The following is a 17,683-nucleotide window of genomic DNA, read 5'->3' as shown; positions in this document are numbered from 1 at the left end:
TAAGAACTTCTGTTCAGATTTTCGCACTACGAACTCTGGTCTGCAGCACCCAGGGCAAAGCTTCTGCACGCCACACTCTACAAGCAAGTGAAACTAGATGAAGCACAAAGGAAAAGGGAAAAAAGCTGTGTGTCTGACAGGGTCTTGGTGCTCTGGCTGGGTGTCAGGCCTGTGCCTCTGAGGTGGGAGAGCCAAGTTCAGGACACTGGACCACCAGAGACCTCCCAGCCCCACGTAATATGAATCGGTGAGAGGTCTCCCAGAGATGTCCATCTCAACTCTAAGACCCGTCTCCACTCAATGACCAGCAAGCTCTAGTGCTGGACACCCCATGCCAAATAACTACCAAGACAGGAACACAACCCCATGCATTAGCAGAGAGGCTGCCTAAAATCATAATAAGGTCACAGACACCCCAAAACACACCACTGGACGCAGTCCTGCCCATCAGAAAGACAAGATCCAGAGTCATCCACCAGAACACAGGCACCAGTCCCCTCCACCAGGAAGCCTACACAACCCAGTGAACCAACCGTAGCCACTGGGGGCAGACAACAAAAAACAACAGGAACTATGAACCTGCAGCCTTCAAAAATGAGACCCCAAACACAGTAAGTTAAGCAAAATGAGATGACAGAGAAATACGCCACAGGTGAAGGAGCAAGGTAAAAACCCACCAGCCCAAACAAATGAAGAGGAAATAGGCAGTCTACCTGAAAAAGAATTCAGAGTAATGATAGTAAAGATGATCCAAAATCTTGGAAATAGAGTGGAGAAAATACAAGAAACGTTTAACAAGGACCTAGAAGAACTAAAGAGCAAACAAACAATGATGAACAACACAATAAATGAAATTAAAAATTCTCTAGAAGGAATCGATAGCAGAATAACTTAGGCAGAAGAACGGATAAGTGACCTGGAAGATAAAATAGTGGTAATAACTACTGGAGAGCAGAATAAAGAAAAAAAGAATGCGGCTTTGCTTGTGGTGCAGCGTTTAAGAATCCACCTGCCAATGCAGGGGACATGGGTTCGAGCCCTGGTCTGGGAAGATCCCACATGCAACGGAGCAACTAAGCCCGTGTGCCACAACTACTGAGCCTGCGCTCTAGAGCCCGCAAGGCACAACTACTGAAGCCCGCGTGCCTAGAGCCCGTGCTCCACAACAAGAGAAGCCACCTCAATGAGAAGCCCGCGCACTGCAGTGAAGACCCGATGCAGCCAAAAATAAATAAATTTAAAAAAAAAAAGAAAAAAAGAAAAAAGAATGAAAAGAATTGAGAACAGTCTCAGAGACCTCTGGGACAACATTAAATGCACCAACATTCAAATTATAGGGGTCCCAGAAGAAGAAGAGAAAAACAAAGGGACTGAGAAAATATTTGGAGAGATTATAGTTGAAAACTTGCCTAATATGGGAAAGGAAATAGACAATCAAGTCCAGGAAGTGCAGGGAGTCCCATACAGGATAAATCCAAGGAGAAACACACCAAGACACATATTAATGAAACTATCAAAAATTAAATACAAAGAAAAAATATTAAAAGCAGCAAGGGAAAAACAACAAATAACATACAAGGTAATGCCTGTAAGGTTAACAGCTGATCTTTCAGCAGAAACTCTGCAAGCCAGAAGGGAGTGGCAGGACATATTTAAAGTGATGAAAGGGAAAAACCTACAACCAGGATTACTCTACCCAGCAAGGATCTCATTCAGATTTGACAGAGAAATTAAAACGTTTAGAGACAAGCAAAAGCTAAGAGAATTCAGCACCACCAAAGCAGCTTAACAACAAATGCTAAAGAAACTTCCCTAGGCAGGAAACACAAGAGAAGGAAAAGACCTACAAAAACAAACCCAAAACAATTAAGAAAATGGTAATAGGAACGTACATATTGTTAATTACCTTAAATGTAAACGGATTAAATGCTCCAAGCAAAAGACATAGACTGGCTGAATGGATAAAAAAACAAGACCCGTATATATGCTGTCTACAAGAGACCCACTTTAGACCTAGGGACACATACAGACTGAAAATGAGGGAATGGAAAAAGATATTCCATGCAAATGGAAATCAAAAGAAAGCTGGAGTAGCAATTCTCATATGAGACAAAATAGACTTTAAAATAAAGACGATTACAAGAGACAAAGAAGGAGACTACATAATGATCAAGGGATCAATCCAAGAAGAAAATATAACAATTGTAAATATTTATGCACCCAACATAGGAGCACCTCAATACATAAGGCAAATGCTAATGTTCATAAAAGGGGAAATCGACAGTAACATAATCATAGTAGGGGACTTTAACACCCCACTTTCACCAATGGACAGATCATCCAAAATGAAAATCAATAAGAAAACACAAGCTTTAAATGATACATTAAACAAGATGGACTTAATTGATATTTATAGGACATTCCACCCAAAAACAGCAGAATACACATTCTTCTCAAGTGCTCATGGAACATTCTCCAGGATAGATCATATCTTGGGGCACAAATCTAGCCTTGGTAAATTTAAGAAAATTGAAATCGTATCACGTGTCTTTTCCAACCACAATACTATGAGACTAGGTATCAATTATGGGAAAAAAACTGTAAAAAATACAAACGCCTGGAGGCTAAACAGTACACTACTAAATAACCAAGAGATCACTGAAGAAATCAAAGAGGAAATCAGAAAATACCTAGAAACAAATGACAGTGAAAACACGAAGACCCAACACCTATGGGATGCAGCAAAAGCAGTTCTAAGAGGGAAGTTTATAGCAATACAATCCTACCTCAAGAAACAAGAAACATCTCAAATAAACAACCTAACCTTACACCTAAAGCAATTAGAGAAAGAAGAAGAAAAAAACCCCAAAGTTAGCAGAAGGAAAGAAATCATAAAGATCAGATCAGAAATAAATGAAAAAGAAATGAAGGAAACGATAGCAAAGATCAATAAAACTAAAAGCTAGTTGTTTGAGAAGGTAAACAAATTGACAAACCATTAGCCAGACTCATCAAGAAAAGAAGGGAGAAGACTCAAATCAACAGAATTAGAAGTGAAAAGGAGAAGTCACAGTGACACTGCAGAAATACAAAGGATCATGAGAGATTACTGCAAGGAACTATACGCCAATAAAATGGACAACCTGGAAGAAACAGACAAATTCTTAGAAAAGCACAACCTTCCGAGACTGAACCAGGAAGAAATAGGAAATATAAACAGACCAATCACAAGCACTGAAATTGAGACTGTGATTAAAAATCTTCCAACAAACAAAAGCCCAGGACCAGTTGGCTTCATGGGGGAATTCTCTCAAACATTTAGAGAAGAGCTAACACCTATCCTTTTCAAACTCTTCCAAAATATAGCACAGGGAAGAACAGTCCCAAACTCATTCTATGAGGCCACCATCACCCTGATACCAAAACCAAACGAAGATGTCACAAAAAAAGAAAACTACAGGCCAATATCACTAATGAACACAGATGCAAAAATCCTCAACAAAATACTAGCAAACAGAATCCAGCAGCACATTAAAAGGATCGTACACCATGATCAAGTGGGGTTTATCCCAGGAATGCAAAGATTCTTCAGTATACACAAATCAATCATTGTGATACACCATATTAACAAATTGAAGGATAACAACCATATGATCATCACAATAGATGCAGAAAAAACTTTCTACAAAATTCAAAACCCATTTATGATAAAAACTCTCCAGAATGTAGGCATAGAGGGAACTTACCTCAACATAGTAAAGGCCATGTATGACAGACCCAGAACCAATATCGTTCTCAATGGTGAAAAACTGAAACCATTTCCACTAAGATCAGGAACAGGACAAGGTTGCACACTTTCACTACTGTTGTTCAGCATAGTTTTGGAAGCTTTAGCCACAGCGATCAGAGAAGAAAAAAAAATAAAAGGAATCCAAATCAGAAAAGAAGAAGTAAAACTGTCACTGTTTGCGGATGACATGATACTATATGTAGAGAATCCTAAAGATGCTACCAGAAAACTACTAGAGCTAATCAACGAATTTGGTAAAGTAGCAGGATACAAAATTAATGAACAGAAATCTCTCACATTCCTATACATTGATGATAAAAAACCTCAAAGTGAAATTAAGGAAACATTCTCATTTACCATTGCAAAAAAAAGAATAAAATACCTAGGAATAAACCTACCTAAGGAGAAAAAAGACCTGTAGCAGAAAACTATAAGACACTGATGAAAGAAAGTAAAGACAATACAAACAGATGGAGAGATATACCATGTTCTTGGATTGTAAGAATCAACATTGCAAAAATGACTATATAATCCAAAGCAATCTACAGATTCAGTGCAATCCCTATCAGACTACCAATGGCATTTTTCACAGAACTAGAACAAAAAATTTCACAATTTGTATGGAAACACAAATGACCCCGAATAGCCAAAGCAATCTTGAGAACGAAAAATGGAGCTGAGGGAATCAGGCTCCCTGACTTCAGACTATACTACAAAGCTACAGTAATCACGACAGTATGGTACTGGCACAAAAACAGACATACATATCAATGGAACAGGATAGAAAGCCCAGAGGCAAACCCACGCACATATGGTCACCTTATCTTTGATAAGGGAGGCCAGAATATACAATGGAGAAAAGACAGCCTCTTCAATAAGTGGTTTTGGGAAAACCGGACAGCTACATGTAAAAGAGTGAAATTAGAACACTTCCTATCACCGTACACAAGAATTAAACTCACAGTGGATTAAAGAGCTAAATGTAAGGCCAGACACTATAAAACTCTTAGGGGAAAACATAGGCTGAACACTGTATGATATAAATCACAGCAAGATCCTTTTTGACCCACCTCCTAGAGACATGGAAATAAAAATGAAAATAAACAAATGGGACCTAATGAAACTTAAAATCTTTGCATAGCAAAGGAAACCATAAACAAGACAAAAAGTGAACCCTCAGAATTGGAGAAAATATTTTCAAATGAAGCAACTGACAAAGGACTAATCTCCAGAATTTACAAGCAGCTTAGGCAGCTCAATATCAAAAAAACAAACCAATCGAAAAATCGGCTGAAGACCTAAATAGCCATTCCTCCAAAGAAGATATACAGATGACCAACAAACACATGAAAGGATGCTCAACATCACTAATCATTAGAGAAATGCAAATCAAAACTACAATGAGGTATCATCTCACACCGGTCAGAATGGCCATCATCAAAAAATCTAGAAACAATAAATGCTGGAGAGGGTGTGGAGAAAAGGGAACACTCTTGCACTGTTGGTGGGAATGTAAATTGATATAGCCACTATGGAGAACAGTATGGAGGTTCCTTAAAAAACTAAAAATAGAACTACCATATGACCCAGCAATCCCACTACTGGGCATATACCCTGAGAAAACCATAATTCAAAAAGAGTCATGTACCACAATGTTCATTGCAGTGCTGTTTACAGTATCCAGGACATGGAAGCAACATAAGTGCCTATCGACAGATGAATGGATAAAGAACATGTGGCACATGTATATAATGGAATATTACTTAGCCATAAAAAGAAACGAAATTGAGTTATTTATAATGAGGTGGATTGATCTAGAATCTGTCATACAGAGTGAAGTAAGTCAGAAAGAGAAAAACAAATACCGTATGCTAAGACATATGGAATCTAGAAAACGGTACTGATGAACTTAGTAACAGGGCAGGAATAAAGATGCAGATGTAGAGAATGGACTTGAGGACACGGGGAGGGGGAAGGGTAAGCTGAGACGAAGTGAGAGTGGCATTGACATATATACACTACCAAATGTAAAATAGATAGCTAGTGGGAAGCAGCTGTATAGCACCGGGAGATCACCTTGGTGCTTTGTGACCACCTAGAGGAGTGGGATAGGGAGGGCGGGAGGGAGACGCAAGAGGGAGGGGATATGGAGATATATGTGTACGTTTAGCTGATTCACTTTGTTATACAGTAGCAACTAACACAACTTTGTAAAATAATTATATTCCAATAAAGATGTTAAAAAAACAAGAAATATAAATTCTTGTGTTCCAACGTAGCAGATAATCTATCAGTTTTTTTTTTTTTCTTGAATACATTCTTCCTGGAGCCCTCTGTCTACTTGATCCTATTTTTCTTACCTAAGTACCTAGCATCTGTCTAACTTCTCTTCTTACATTTATTACATTATATTGTAATTGCATATCAGTCACTGCTACTACACTCAGCTCCTTGGGCAGTGCCCTTCATTTTGATGTAGTTAGTGCTCATAACAGTACTGAACACAATATATTTTTTTGAGTTGTATGTAAGTTTTCTACATTTACTGAGAAATCTATAAATACCTTGAATACATTTTAAACATGTGGTTTCCATATTTATCTTTATTCCTAAATCAGAGTATTTCGTTTTACCGCAGTAAGATTCTTCTTGTGCATGTAAATCATCAACCCGACTCCTTAGACATGCCTGTTTTTCAGTGAGTGAGTAATGAATTGTCTGAACTCTTGATTGTTCAAAAAACTGCCTTAGAATAAAAAAGTCATATAAATAAGATATCTGTGTAGCACTCATTACTAAACATTTATTTTGTATTTTCATTTTCAGAGGGCGATTGTTTATCATTTCGACCAAAGCAGGATCTCTTGGAATTAATCTGGTAGCTGCTAATCGAGTGATTATATTTGATGCTTCTTGGAATCCATCTTATGACATCCAGAGTATATTCAGAGTTTATCGCTTTGGACAAACTAAACCTGTGTATGTATATAGGTTCTTAGCTCAGGTAGGTTTATCATTTACATTCTCTTTTTAATATTGAAAGATTGGGTGAAACTGATCATATTTTTGGAGTTCAGGGCATATCTGCATTATAGAGAGGCAAACAAAGTTGAAAACATCATTCCTATTCATAAAGCAGCATAAGCCAATTTTGGCCCCTGATGATTTTCTGTTTTGTAGTTTGTCCAGGTCTCTAATGTCAACTTTCTCAGATTGAGATGGATTTGCCTGTGTATACAGATTTAGCATTTTCTTGCTAGTTCAAGAAAGTTAAACATTTATAATTCTCTTACTTAGCATAAGTAGAAAAGCCAATAACTAAATCTAATTTGCTTATAGATGTGAAGGTCAAATGATCGTTGTTTTCACTGGTCACCAGATGTTCTCTTAGTTTGGAAGAGTGTAGGTAAATAGGAAGAAACAGGTAATGTATTATAATAACAAAGAATCATTACAAGGAATATTTAATATTTCTAGTCAAGACTATTCAACTAATTTCCTTTACATATAAACTCAGGTATTAAAAAACAGAAGCTGAAATTTAAGGAAAATAAATGAAATCAAAGAATTAGATGCAGTTGAATGTAATACAGGTTCATAGAATCAAGTTACCCTTTTTTTTAAAGTTTATTTATTTATTGATTGATTTTTGGCTGCGTTGGGTCTTCATTGCGGTGCGTGGTCTTCTCATTGCTGTAGCTTCTCTTGTTGTGGAGCCTGGGCTCTAGGTGCCTGGGCTTCAGCAGTTGCAGCACGTGGGCTCAGTAGTTGTGGCTCATGGGCTCTAGAGTGCAGGCTCAGTATTTGTGGCGCACAGGCTTAGTTGCTCCGTGGCATGTGGGATCTTCCCGGACCAGGGCTCTAACCCGTGTCCCCTGCATTGGCAGGCAGATTCTTAACCACTGCGCCACCAGGGAAGTCCCTCAAGTTGCCCTTTTAACTGGTACATCTTCTTTGGGAGCAGATGCTACCCTCTCTACCTGCCTCCAAATCTGGGCTTCTCAACCAGAGATTGGGTTTTATTGGTAGATCCTTGCTCATACATAAAAGTACATAATATAGTTGGAAAACTACACTGTAAACTCTTTCCTGTTATTTAGATTAAGAGTTCCTTTACATTCTAGTTCAGAATGCCATATAGAATATATAATAGATTGGCATTTTAGTTATTAATTTTTTGTCCTGAAGTTATGGAAAGTAAGACTTAAATTACATAAAGACAGTTTATAGTGATTGTTGAGAGCTTATTGTATTCCATTGGAAAGGAATTAAACTGTTCTCTTGCATTCTTACATCAGTAATCTCCTAAAATCTTATTTTATGTACTCTTTTATTCTGTTTACCTTGGTATCTGACTGCTCTCCTGCTTCCACCAAGTACAGAATTATTTAAAGCAGCAGATGAATGCATATTGGTGAAAAAATTTAGAATGATTATCAGTAATATAGTTTTCTTTTCTGTCAATGTAAACTACTTTGAACATAAAAATCTCTCATGAATTAAACAGCATTGTACATAAAACTTGCTTCATGGCAGTATATTACTATGAAGTTCTGCTATTTTGTAGTAACCAATAACCTATATTTCTTCGTGATTAAGTTTCATGTTTACAAAATTTATTTATTTGTGTATTGTTCATTCTTTTTTACAAAGGGAACCATGGAAGATAAGATTTATGATCGGCAAGTAACTAAGCAGTCACTGTCTTTTCGAGTTGTTGATCAACAGCAAGTTGAACGTCATTTTACCATGAATGAGCTTACTGAACTTTATACCTTTGAGCCAGACTTGTTAGATGACCCTAATTCAGAAAAGAAGAAGAAAAGGGATACTCCCATGCTGCCAAAGGTAAAGATCTTTAAATTGTTAGCTTAAAAAAAAAAACTAACATGGACCAAGGAAATTTTATTCCTACTATGAAAGTTATTCATCTGACTAAGGCTATATTTCAGAATTTTTCAAAGAGAATAAAACTGTATTTAAATGAGAGGTCAATTCTCCACGTAACACCACAAAAGATAGTGTAATCTGAAACACATATTTTATGCCAAATAAAAAATTCAGCCCTGCAGAAAAGGGTTTCTGAGTAGAAACCTTAAAGGAAATAGTATGGTTCTCTTTTAATAATCTCCAGTAGAGGGCATACATAATTTTAATAATTATATATGAGGTTTAATTGTCTCTTCCTTAACATTTTTTGTTGTCATATAGCAATTAAGAATCAGGAAATAAAAGTGTCTCCTACTTGATATTTTTCACTGTCATAAAGTAAGTAGGACTTTCACATTTCCAAGTGTGAAAAGTCCCCTCATTTTATAGATGGGGAAACTTAGGGTCAGAGGCATTCGATGACTTACCCAGTTTTTACCTAATAAGTGGCAGAGACAGGAATAGTATCTACATCTGTCTTCTGGTCCATTGTTCTTGGATAAGAAAACAGTATTTAATATTAATATAGAAATTTAATATGGTAGATATCATTTTGACCCTACTGAACATACGAGAAAACCGTATGTTCTCTGATCTAAATAAAGAGTTTATATATTTAAACCTATTCTAATTATCTAAAATGTCATTTTGGGTGGGGATTATTGGGGGACGTGCTGTTCCTGTTGTCTTGGTTTCAAATTTAAGCACTTAATGTTCCATGTAGCTGTTAAGAGAATTGGGAAAGCAACTACTGGGTTACAGTGTCATTTTACCAAACTTCAGTCATTTGTAAAGAAAATTCAACAGTATCTTAGTTCTTCATATGGTTGGAACATTTAATTAAAACAAAAGGTAGGGCTTCCCTGGTGGCGCAGTGGTTGGGGGTCTGCCTGCCAATGCAGGGGACGCGGGTTCGGGCCCTGGTCTGGGGGGATCCCGCATGCCGCAGAGCGGCTGGGCCCGTGAGCCACAGTTGCTGAGCCTGTGCGTCTGGAGCCTGTGCTCCGCAGGGGGGGAGGCCGCGATGGTGAGAGGCCTGCACGCCGCGGTGAGGAGTGGCCCCCGCTTGCCGCAGCTAGAGAGGGCCCTCGCACAGAGGCGAGGACCCAACACAGCCATAAATAAATAAAATTAAATTAAATTTAAAAAAACCCCACAAAACCTTAGGAGATTAATGTTACTGTTTAAAAAAAAAAGTTAATATAAATAAATATATTTCTAACATTAATATAAATCAGGGATTTCTCCAGTTATTTTTCAATGTATATAAGTCAATTAAAGTAACATGAATATTTAGCATTTGGGAAAATTTTTTAAATGTCCTTTGTCTATATAAGCAAATATTTTGTTTTTGTAATCAATGAACTTTTCTTCCATTTAAAGTTTACTGATAGAGCATTTAGGAAAGAGTTTTTGTGACAGTCTCTATCAAATATCTTTGATAATGGCTTAGGGCCACATGAAGGTTAAAATCTATCGTTTTTATAATACTTTTTAAAAAAGAGTCATTTCAGTTTCCATGTTACGAAATACTAAATTGATAGTGATTTGGCTTCCTTTCTTAATTATATTATTATAGAATGTGAGTAGGAGTCTTGAATAGTCTTCAGATAATTTTCTGTGCACAAACAGATTTGTTTGTATATCTTTAAAAGCAGACAAACACAAATGGGCTTATACCATACATACTCTTTTACAACTTGCTCTTTTCACCTAGATGTTTCTTGAACATCTTTCCATATTGGTACATATATCTCTACTTAAAAAAAAAAAAGCTGCATAGTGTATACTTGCCTTGTTTTATTTAACTCATATCCCTAACACCTTTCCTATCAGGTACTTAATTTTGTATGGCAAAGAGTATTCTATAAAGACTTGCACACATTTATGTTTATAATTTTAAAGATAGTTAAGTTTCCTTTTTCAAATTGAGACTGATTTTATATTTAATTAGCCTCTTTCCTAAAATTAAACTTAACTTTAAACTTCAATTTTCATGAGAAATAGCCCATGATTAGTAGTAATATTTCTCATAGGAAGCTACCATTCCAAGTTGAAAAGAGATAGTTGCTTTGAAGTTATTTGTTATATGGTAAATTTCTGATTATAGGAAATCTGTTTAATTTAATAAACATTTACTGATTATTTGCTGACTTTGAAGTGTATTGTGAAGGTGTATTAAGAAGAACAAGACATTGCCTAAGCTTTAAAGAAGATTTAAAAAATCCAGAAGTAAAGAAATGCTATTTAATTGTTACAGGATACCTGGAAAGAAACCATCTGTTTTATAACTTGGCACTCTGAGTTGTCAAAGGTGTCATGTGTTTTCGTTTATAGACTTTACTTACTGTATTTTGTTTTTGGTGCTATGACCCTTTGCCCACGAAAAAAAGGAAAAGGAATATTGAATGCTACTTTAATGCAAAGTGCTTCAACTCTCCCACACCTCTTCCCAAGAGGAAAATAATAGTTAACTTACTGATTTCTTACTGGGTTTCATACTCTGTGCTAAATGATTAGTTCAGGTTATTTTCCTTAATCTAGCAGCAACTGAAAAGCTGATAGTGCTGTTCTCATTTTTGAGGTGAGGAAATTAAGGCTTGGGGAGGTTTATGTAACTTATCCAAGCTTAATTAGTGGTAAAGCTGGCTTTCAGACCAAGTCTGCCCAACTCGAAAGCATGTCCTCTTAATCATTATACGTTATTGCCCCCAAATGGAGATTAGAAAGTTAATTCTAAGTACAAGAAACAAAGCAGAGGACTTGGGATTCCAAGAATTGTATGATATTTAGAATGCTTTATTTTATTTTAAATAAAGGTGGATTTTAAAATATAGAATGCTTTCACAGTCGGTACCATTGGGTGATGTAACTATTGTTAAGATTGTGTAATATAACGAGTTTAGCTCACGGCTTGTGAAGTTGTAAATTCCTCGAATTTATAGAAAGCTTTAAAGTTTACAAAGGCCTTTCTCATGTATACTCATTATCTCAGGAAATTGAAACTTAGAGTTTGTGATTACCCAAGGGTACATGGCCAGTAAGTGTTAGAGCTAGAACTTGAACACAGTAGTTTTCAAATTGTATTCCAAAGAGCCTCAGGAGATTTGCAGAGGTGCTCTGGGGCTACCATGTGGCTAAGCAAGTAGGGGAAGGCCAGATGGGCAGCACTCCAAGCTCTGCATCCCATTTCGATCAGAGTCCCTCTCCTTTTATCGATTTTATGTATTGGGCTGCAACATAATATTTTATTTAAAAAGAGGACTTTTTTAGTTTTAAAAAAGCTTTTAAAAAGTTTTAAAAACACTGTACCATATAATGATGGCTTACTATCATAGTAACTAAGAATTGTTTGGGATCTAACAGGAAATACAATAGGATGTATATGAGATTTACCTGAAGGAGATGATAGTCCACTTGGAGAGAAAAAAGTAACATTCTTAAAAACAAAAGAATGAAGTGCTGAAGTGACTGGTACTGAATGTATTCGCTATAGCATATGGTTAAAAATGGAGGGGGGGTGCATTCAGGTACAGTTTTAATGGAAAAAATCAGACTGGCCCATAAGTGATGGTTAGTATTTAATTGGATTAGGTAAGAATAAGGTGTGAATGTAGGATGAAACAGTTTGGGTGAAAGGAAAGGTAAGAATTTATGTACCAGACTCAAGGTATGATGAAGAAATCGGCCAGATGACGAGTTGAAATTGGATAGGTAAAGGTAGGGCCAGCTTTTGGAGAGACATTAAAGGTAAATGGAGGCATTTGGATGTAAAATAGTATTCACTGTAAGTTCATGAATAGGGCTCTTTTATGATGAATGTGGGCTTTTGGAAAATTAGTGTGGCATTAAAATGCAGGATGAGGACATATAATAGGGTGATGATTGTGGAGTGAAACAGACATTTCAAGGAAATAAATGATGGAACTCAATCACTGATGATAGACTATACCTTTTGGTAAGCAGTGAAAAACCTTTAACCTAAATAATGAAGCTTATTTATTTATTAATTGGTTAAAAACTTTGCAGGTACCTGTGATGTGCCAATTATTGTGCTGGTTAGTAAGGATACTTTGATAAATAAGACTAGGTTCCTGCTCCCAAGGAGCCTACAGTCTAAATAAGCATACCGTAACAATAAAAATTACGGGTCCTGTAATAGAAATCTGTACAGGCACCCTGTACAGGAAGGAATATTCAGTTATTTCTTGGAAAATTTGGGGATGGGGAGCTGGCATTAGGAGGACTTGAACTGATGTTGAAAATAGACGTGGTAGCTCTTTGCATTGCTATGAGGGCAAAAGATGAAGGCCCTTCAAGGGGAGGAGCAGAAAAAAAGAAACACGTGCATAAAACAGTATTGCAAGTTTTAGGAACCTCAGGTAGTTAAAAATAAATAATGGAGTGTAAGGAGATAGTGGTGTAGAGTATAAGGGTGGGCATGGGAAGAGGCGAGAGAAAGACTGGAAAGGTAGATGGGAATCAGATCGTAGAAGTTAGAGAGTTTGGACATTGTGTTACAGGCTGTAGGATCTATTTAATGATTTTAAACAAAAGACCAACATCAAATTTTCATTTTAGAAAAATCACTTTGGGTGTCAGTGTGCAGGATGGATTGGAGAAAAGAAAATGGATAAGATACTTGTTAGTATGCTATTAAAATGATCCGCATGAGAGAGGTAATGCAGGCCTGAAGTAAGGTGGTAGCAATGGGGATAGAGAAGTACCAGGCATGATGTAGGTACTCAGTAAATGTTAATTTTGTTCCCTGGGCTTGTATTTAGAATTTCATTTAACTTTGCCCAATAGTATTTGATTTTCATTTCCTTTAATGGGATTTTGAAAATTAGTTCTCTCTGAAATGGGTACAAGTAGGTGTTTTTTATATTTGCAGTGAAGGATTTCTTGGTGTTTGAACCTGCTCTTATTTAAAGACATTTCAAAGTTGGTTCCTACTATGTTATAGTACAATTGCAAACACCTGCCCTTTTATACATATTTTTTAAGATGAAAGACTGCTAAAAATGGTACATTTTCACTTCCCCCTTAACTTGCTATTGTCTAAATAATGATTAAGTTGCATGCCTTTTTGAGTTAACTTTTCTTTCCTTTGAAAAAGTGTTCATTTTCAGCTTACTTGATATGTGATTATTATCTCTTTCTGCCTCATCACTTCCTCTTAAAGTCATTATTATATAACTCCTCTTCTGTACTTCTGTTCTTGTTTACTTTCTTTTACTTCTTCACTTTCTAATTAGATTTACTATCTCAGTTTATTAACCACTTGACTTTTTCTTGTCTTTTTATCTCTGAAGTTCTTTAAAGGCAAGAACTGTATTTGCTCCTTTTCTTTCATCCATAGTGAATAAAGCAGTGTTAACACTTTTATATGGCCTTTTTAGTCACCTTTATAGTGATATTTAACTGTATTTTTATTGTTCCATATTGATCCATATATCATTGAAAATCGGTGTTAGAATTTGACTTACTTTTGCAAGCAGTAAAATTGAAATGAAGCAGGTATGTAAAAGGAAGAGAATTGGAGCTTTAATTCATGTCTTCAGTTCTATATTCAATCAGCTATCTTAGCTCTATTCATCACCCCACCCCATGAATTATATTCTGTTATATCCCCTCATTGGTTTCTTGCTGTTGTTCGTGCTGTTGCTTTTTCCTTTTTGAAATATAATGGTCCTGTAGTTCTGTGGAATCATATTTTAAAATATATTGATTTTAGGGTCTCCTGTATCATGTCTACCAAGTGTCTATGCATTTCTTCAGTTGTTCAGGGTAATAATGTTCCTCAGACATTTTGAAACTTCAACATGACCTAAACTGATAAATACTTTAACACAAGTTTCTAGTGATAAAGATTTGTTGACTGATTCTTAACTGTTTGTTTTTTTAATATTAAAGTAATATCTGACCTCTGTTAACATTTATGTAAATTATGTTAGGGGAAAGTACCTCTTCTGGTAATAAACTTATGAATTATATAGATATCAGAGATAAAAATCTTGGTCAAGGTCATGTTTCGTAATATGCTTCAGTGGGTATACAGCCTAGGCTCTGTACCCTTTAGTAGGAAAACAAAAGTCAGTAAATCTGGCATAGAAATTTTTTTTGCACTTCCCTTTTCCAGCATTTACTACCTATGTCTTTTTAAATATGGACTGCATGTTGACAATTATAGGGAAAACAAAATGGGGATTTAAATTAAAGTACCTAAAGTGAGGCTTTACTTCCTCTACCCTGATGTTGTGTACAATTTTCTCCCTTTGTCTTTAGTCCTTCATTCAAGTTTTAATACCTCATAGCATAGTTTACTGAACAGAGATGTTATTGTGCAGTTTTATTAGCCAGCAGATGGTAGTATAAGGTTTTACCTTTGTCATTCTTAACATTAGAGAGAAATATACTCCATTAAAATAATTTGATGTGAAGTATAAAATAGCTAATCAGCCTATTTCAGGAAGTTGCATGCATTTACCTTTGAGAATAAAGGTTCGAAAGGACCCATTTAATTGTAGGGCAAGTATTAGTAACCTATAGCATATTAACCACGTGGTGGCACATGAACCCAATTTTTGTTGACATGTACCTCTAAGGAGCTATGCTCATAATTGAAGCATATATGAGGTTTGATGTCATTATCTCCTACTTCTCTGCCTCTTTTATCACAAGTTTAGTACATTTATTTACTATAACAAGTTTTAGTATTGTTTCTATATTTGTATTCACTGGCATAAAAATGATTATTATTCATCTGAATAAGAACAGACCACCAGAAATCATGCTAAACTCTAGAAAAATTGTTTTAATTCTACCATTTCTTTGTAGGTTGTAAAAGTCTCCTATTCAGTATTTGCTGGGATGGTTGATGCCCAGTAAAAAGAGCAAATGGTTTAAGCCCTGTCCCTTTTGCAAGTAACCTGCCAATCACCCTTTTTTGGGTGTAATTTTAGGCAAGCCACATAAGCTTTCCAAGCCCCACTTCCCTTAAGAAGATAAGAAAACAGTAGTACCTACCTCACAGAAGAGATAATCCATGTAGAGCACACTGCCTAGCACATAGTAAGTGCTCAAATGTTAGCTGCTGTTTTTGTTTCCATAATCGTCATTAAGATTGCCATTATACTTGGTTCATTTCTCTGAAACCAGTATAGACTTAAGTTTGTGGAATTTCAGAGGAGTCATATGAGGTCCTGATCCTTAGAAGGTTTAGCTTGACATATGACAGATCAGTAGAAGACTAAACATTTAGAGGCCAGAGGCAGTAATCCCAGCTAGGCTGCAGAAGAGATAGGTATTTGAGGCTTTAACTCCCTTAGAGATCAATTATAATCAAGAAGAGGGAATATGATAATATTTAATTACTAGACATTGATAATCACTTCCAATGATGTTAGCATGCATTTGACTACAAACTGTTACTTTTTCTAACATTCAAGGATTTTTCCCCCTTAAATGATACATAAAACTTTAAAGGAATTGTCTGCCTCACAGCCGGCTGTGATACCAGTGTAGTAATTTTTAAAACTGAAGGGTTGCTTCTAGTACCTTTCACAAACTACAAAATAAATACATGTTAATAGACTGACATGATTTTTAACAGTGTTGTTTTGTATCTTAACTTTGATTGTATCACCTTATAACACAGGAAAAACTAAGGAGCCAAAGTCAACAAGTATTTTAGGGAGAACATTTGGGCTAAAGAGGTCATGGTACCAGTGATGGCCCTAAATGGCAACCTCCCTAACTCAGGAAAACTGTTTTACAAATCACTGCTAATGGAAACATCAACACAAATGAATTGTCTTGCTGGCAGAGTTGGGGGTGGAATGTGAGATTCCATTGCGGGGGTGGAGAGGGGCTGGGGGAGTGGAGGCAATTGGGGGTAGACTTAAGGAAATGTGTCTCCTTTTGAAGCACTAGAAATAACTACTACTATGGATCATGGAAATTCTGAAATTGAAAATACCAGGTTTATATTTAGTAAATGCTCATTGAATAAATGAATTAAGTAGTAGAAACTTTTTGGTTTTATATACAAATCCAAAGATGTATCTGTTCTCTCTAGGTTATATGCTTCTTACTAGCCTATGCGGCAGGGTTTGTATTAATATATCTTCATCACTGTATCCCCAGCTCCTGGTATAATACGTAGCACATAGCAAATAGTCAATAAAAGTGACAATGAACAAATAAATTTTTGTCCTATAATTGCAAGCTAAGGCGATGGTTGACATGCCTTGGACTAACCTGCATTAATATTCGCCTGACAGCTTGATAAAAATGCAGATTCCTGGCTTCATCCAAGACCTACTGAATCAATTTCTTGATGTGGGCCCTGGGAATCTGTATTTTTAACAAGCTCTACTGCTGCTGTGAGTACAAGGTATATAGGAGTATGATTCGCCTTTCTAATTATTATCAGCTAAATCTTTGAATTAAGAAGAATAATGAACAGTAGCTAACGTTTGAGTGCTTTTTATGCTAGGTACTGTATTTTTTTTAATAAAAATTTGACTTTTATTATTGCTTCCAAAGTCAATTAAACATGGAAATTTTGGACATAGATTGAACACAATTTTTACATAAATCACCAAAGACAAAGGTATTTTTATCTGACTGCTGGCATTTTTAAGAGGCATTCCTTCCCCTCCTACCCACTAAGGAAAAAGTCCTCACGCTACCAAATCAGAGGCAGTGTTTCTGGACCTGCGACTTCTGCCCTTAATTTAGTTGAAAGTGAGAACAAATTAATTTATGTTTCCTTAATTCCAAACAAGGATGTGAAGCAAGCTGGTGACTATTTTATGCCTGGACCTGGGTTGGAGTTTTAAGGAATTAGGCAGAAGGTGGGTGTGTGTGACATTTAATCTGTCTTAAAGATCCTGAAAGTTATTCCTAGCTCTTGGAAATTATGAAAAAAGAAGGGGGTGAAAACAGAGTTCAAACACT

The 17,683-nt window shown here is 36.2% G+C and overlaps 1 protein-coding gene across 6 annotated transcripts in view; it reads left to right on the top strand.

Moving 5' to 3' along the window:
- The window catches only part of ATRX (ATRX chromatin remodeler), a 242,716-nt gene that overhangs the window by 196,118 nt on the left and 28,915 nt on the right, over positions 1–17,683 (top strand). For all 6 annotated transcript variants that reach the window (XM_082447341.1, XM_082447346.1, XM_082447343.1 and 3 more), the window contains 2 exons: positions 6,617–6,794; positions 8,444–8,638. In XM_082447341.1, coding sequence (XP_082303467.1) covers positions 6,617–6,794; positions 8,444–8,638 — 373 coding nt within the window. The remainder of the gene's footprint in view (positions 1–6,616; positions 6,795–8,443; positions 8,639–17,683) is intronic.

This window comes from Balaenoptera physalus, assembly GCF_965194825.1.
Source record: "Balaenoptera physalus genome assembly, chromosome: X".
Classification (NCBI taxonomy): domain Eukaryota; kingdom Metazoa; phylum Chordata; class Mammalia; order Artiodactyla; family Balaenopteridae; genus Balaenoptera; species Balaenoptera physalus.
The sequence above is the reverse complement of the archived record's forward strand: the minus strand, read 5'-3'. Positions and strand labels throughout refer to the sequence as shown.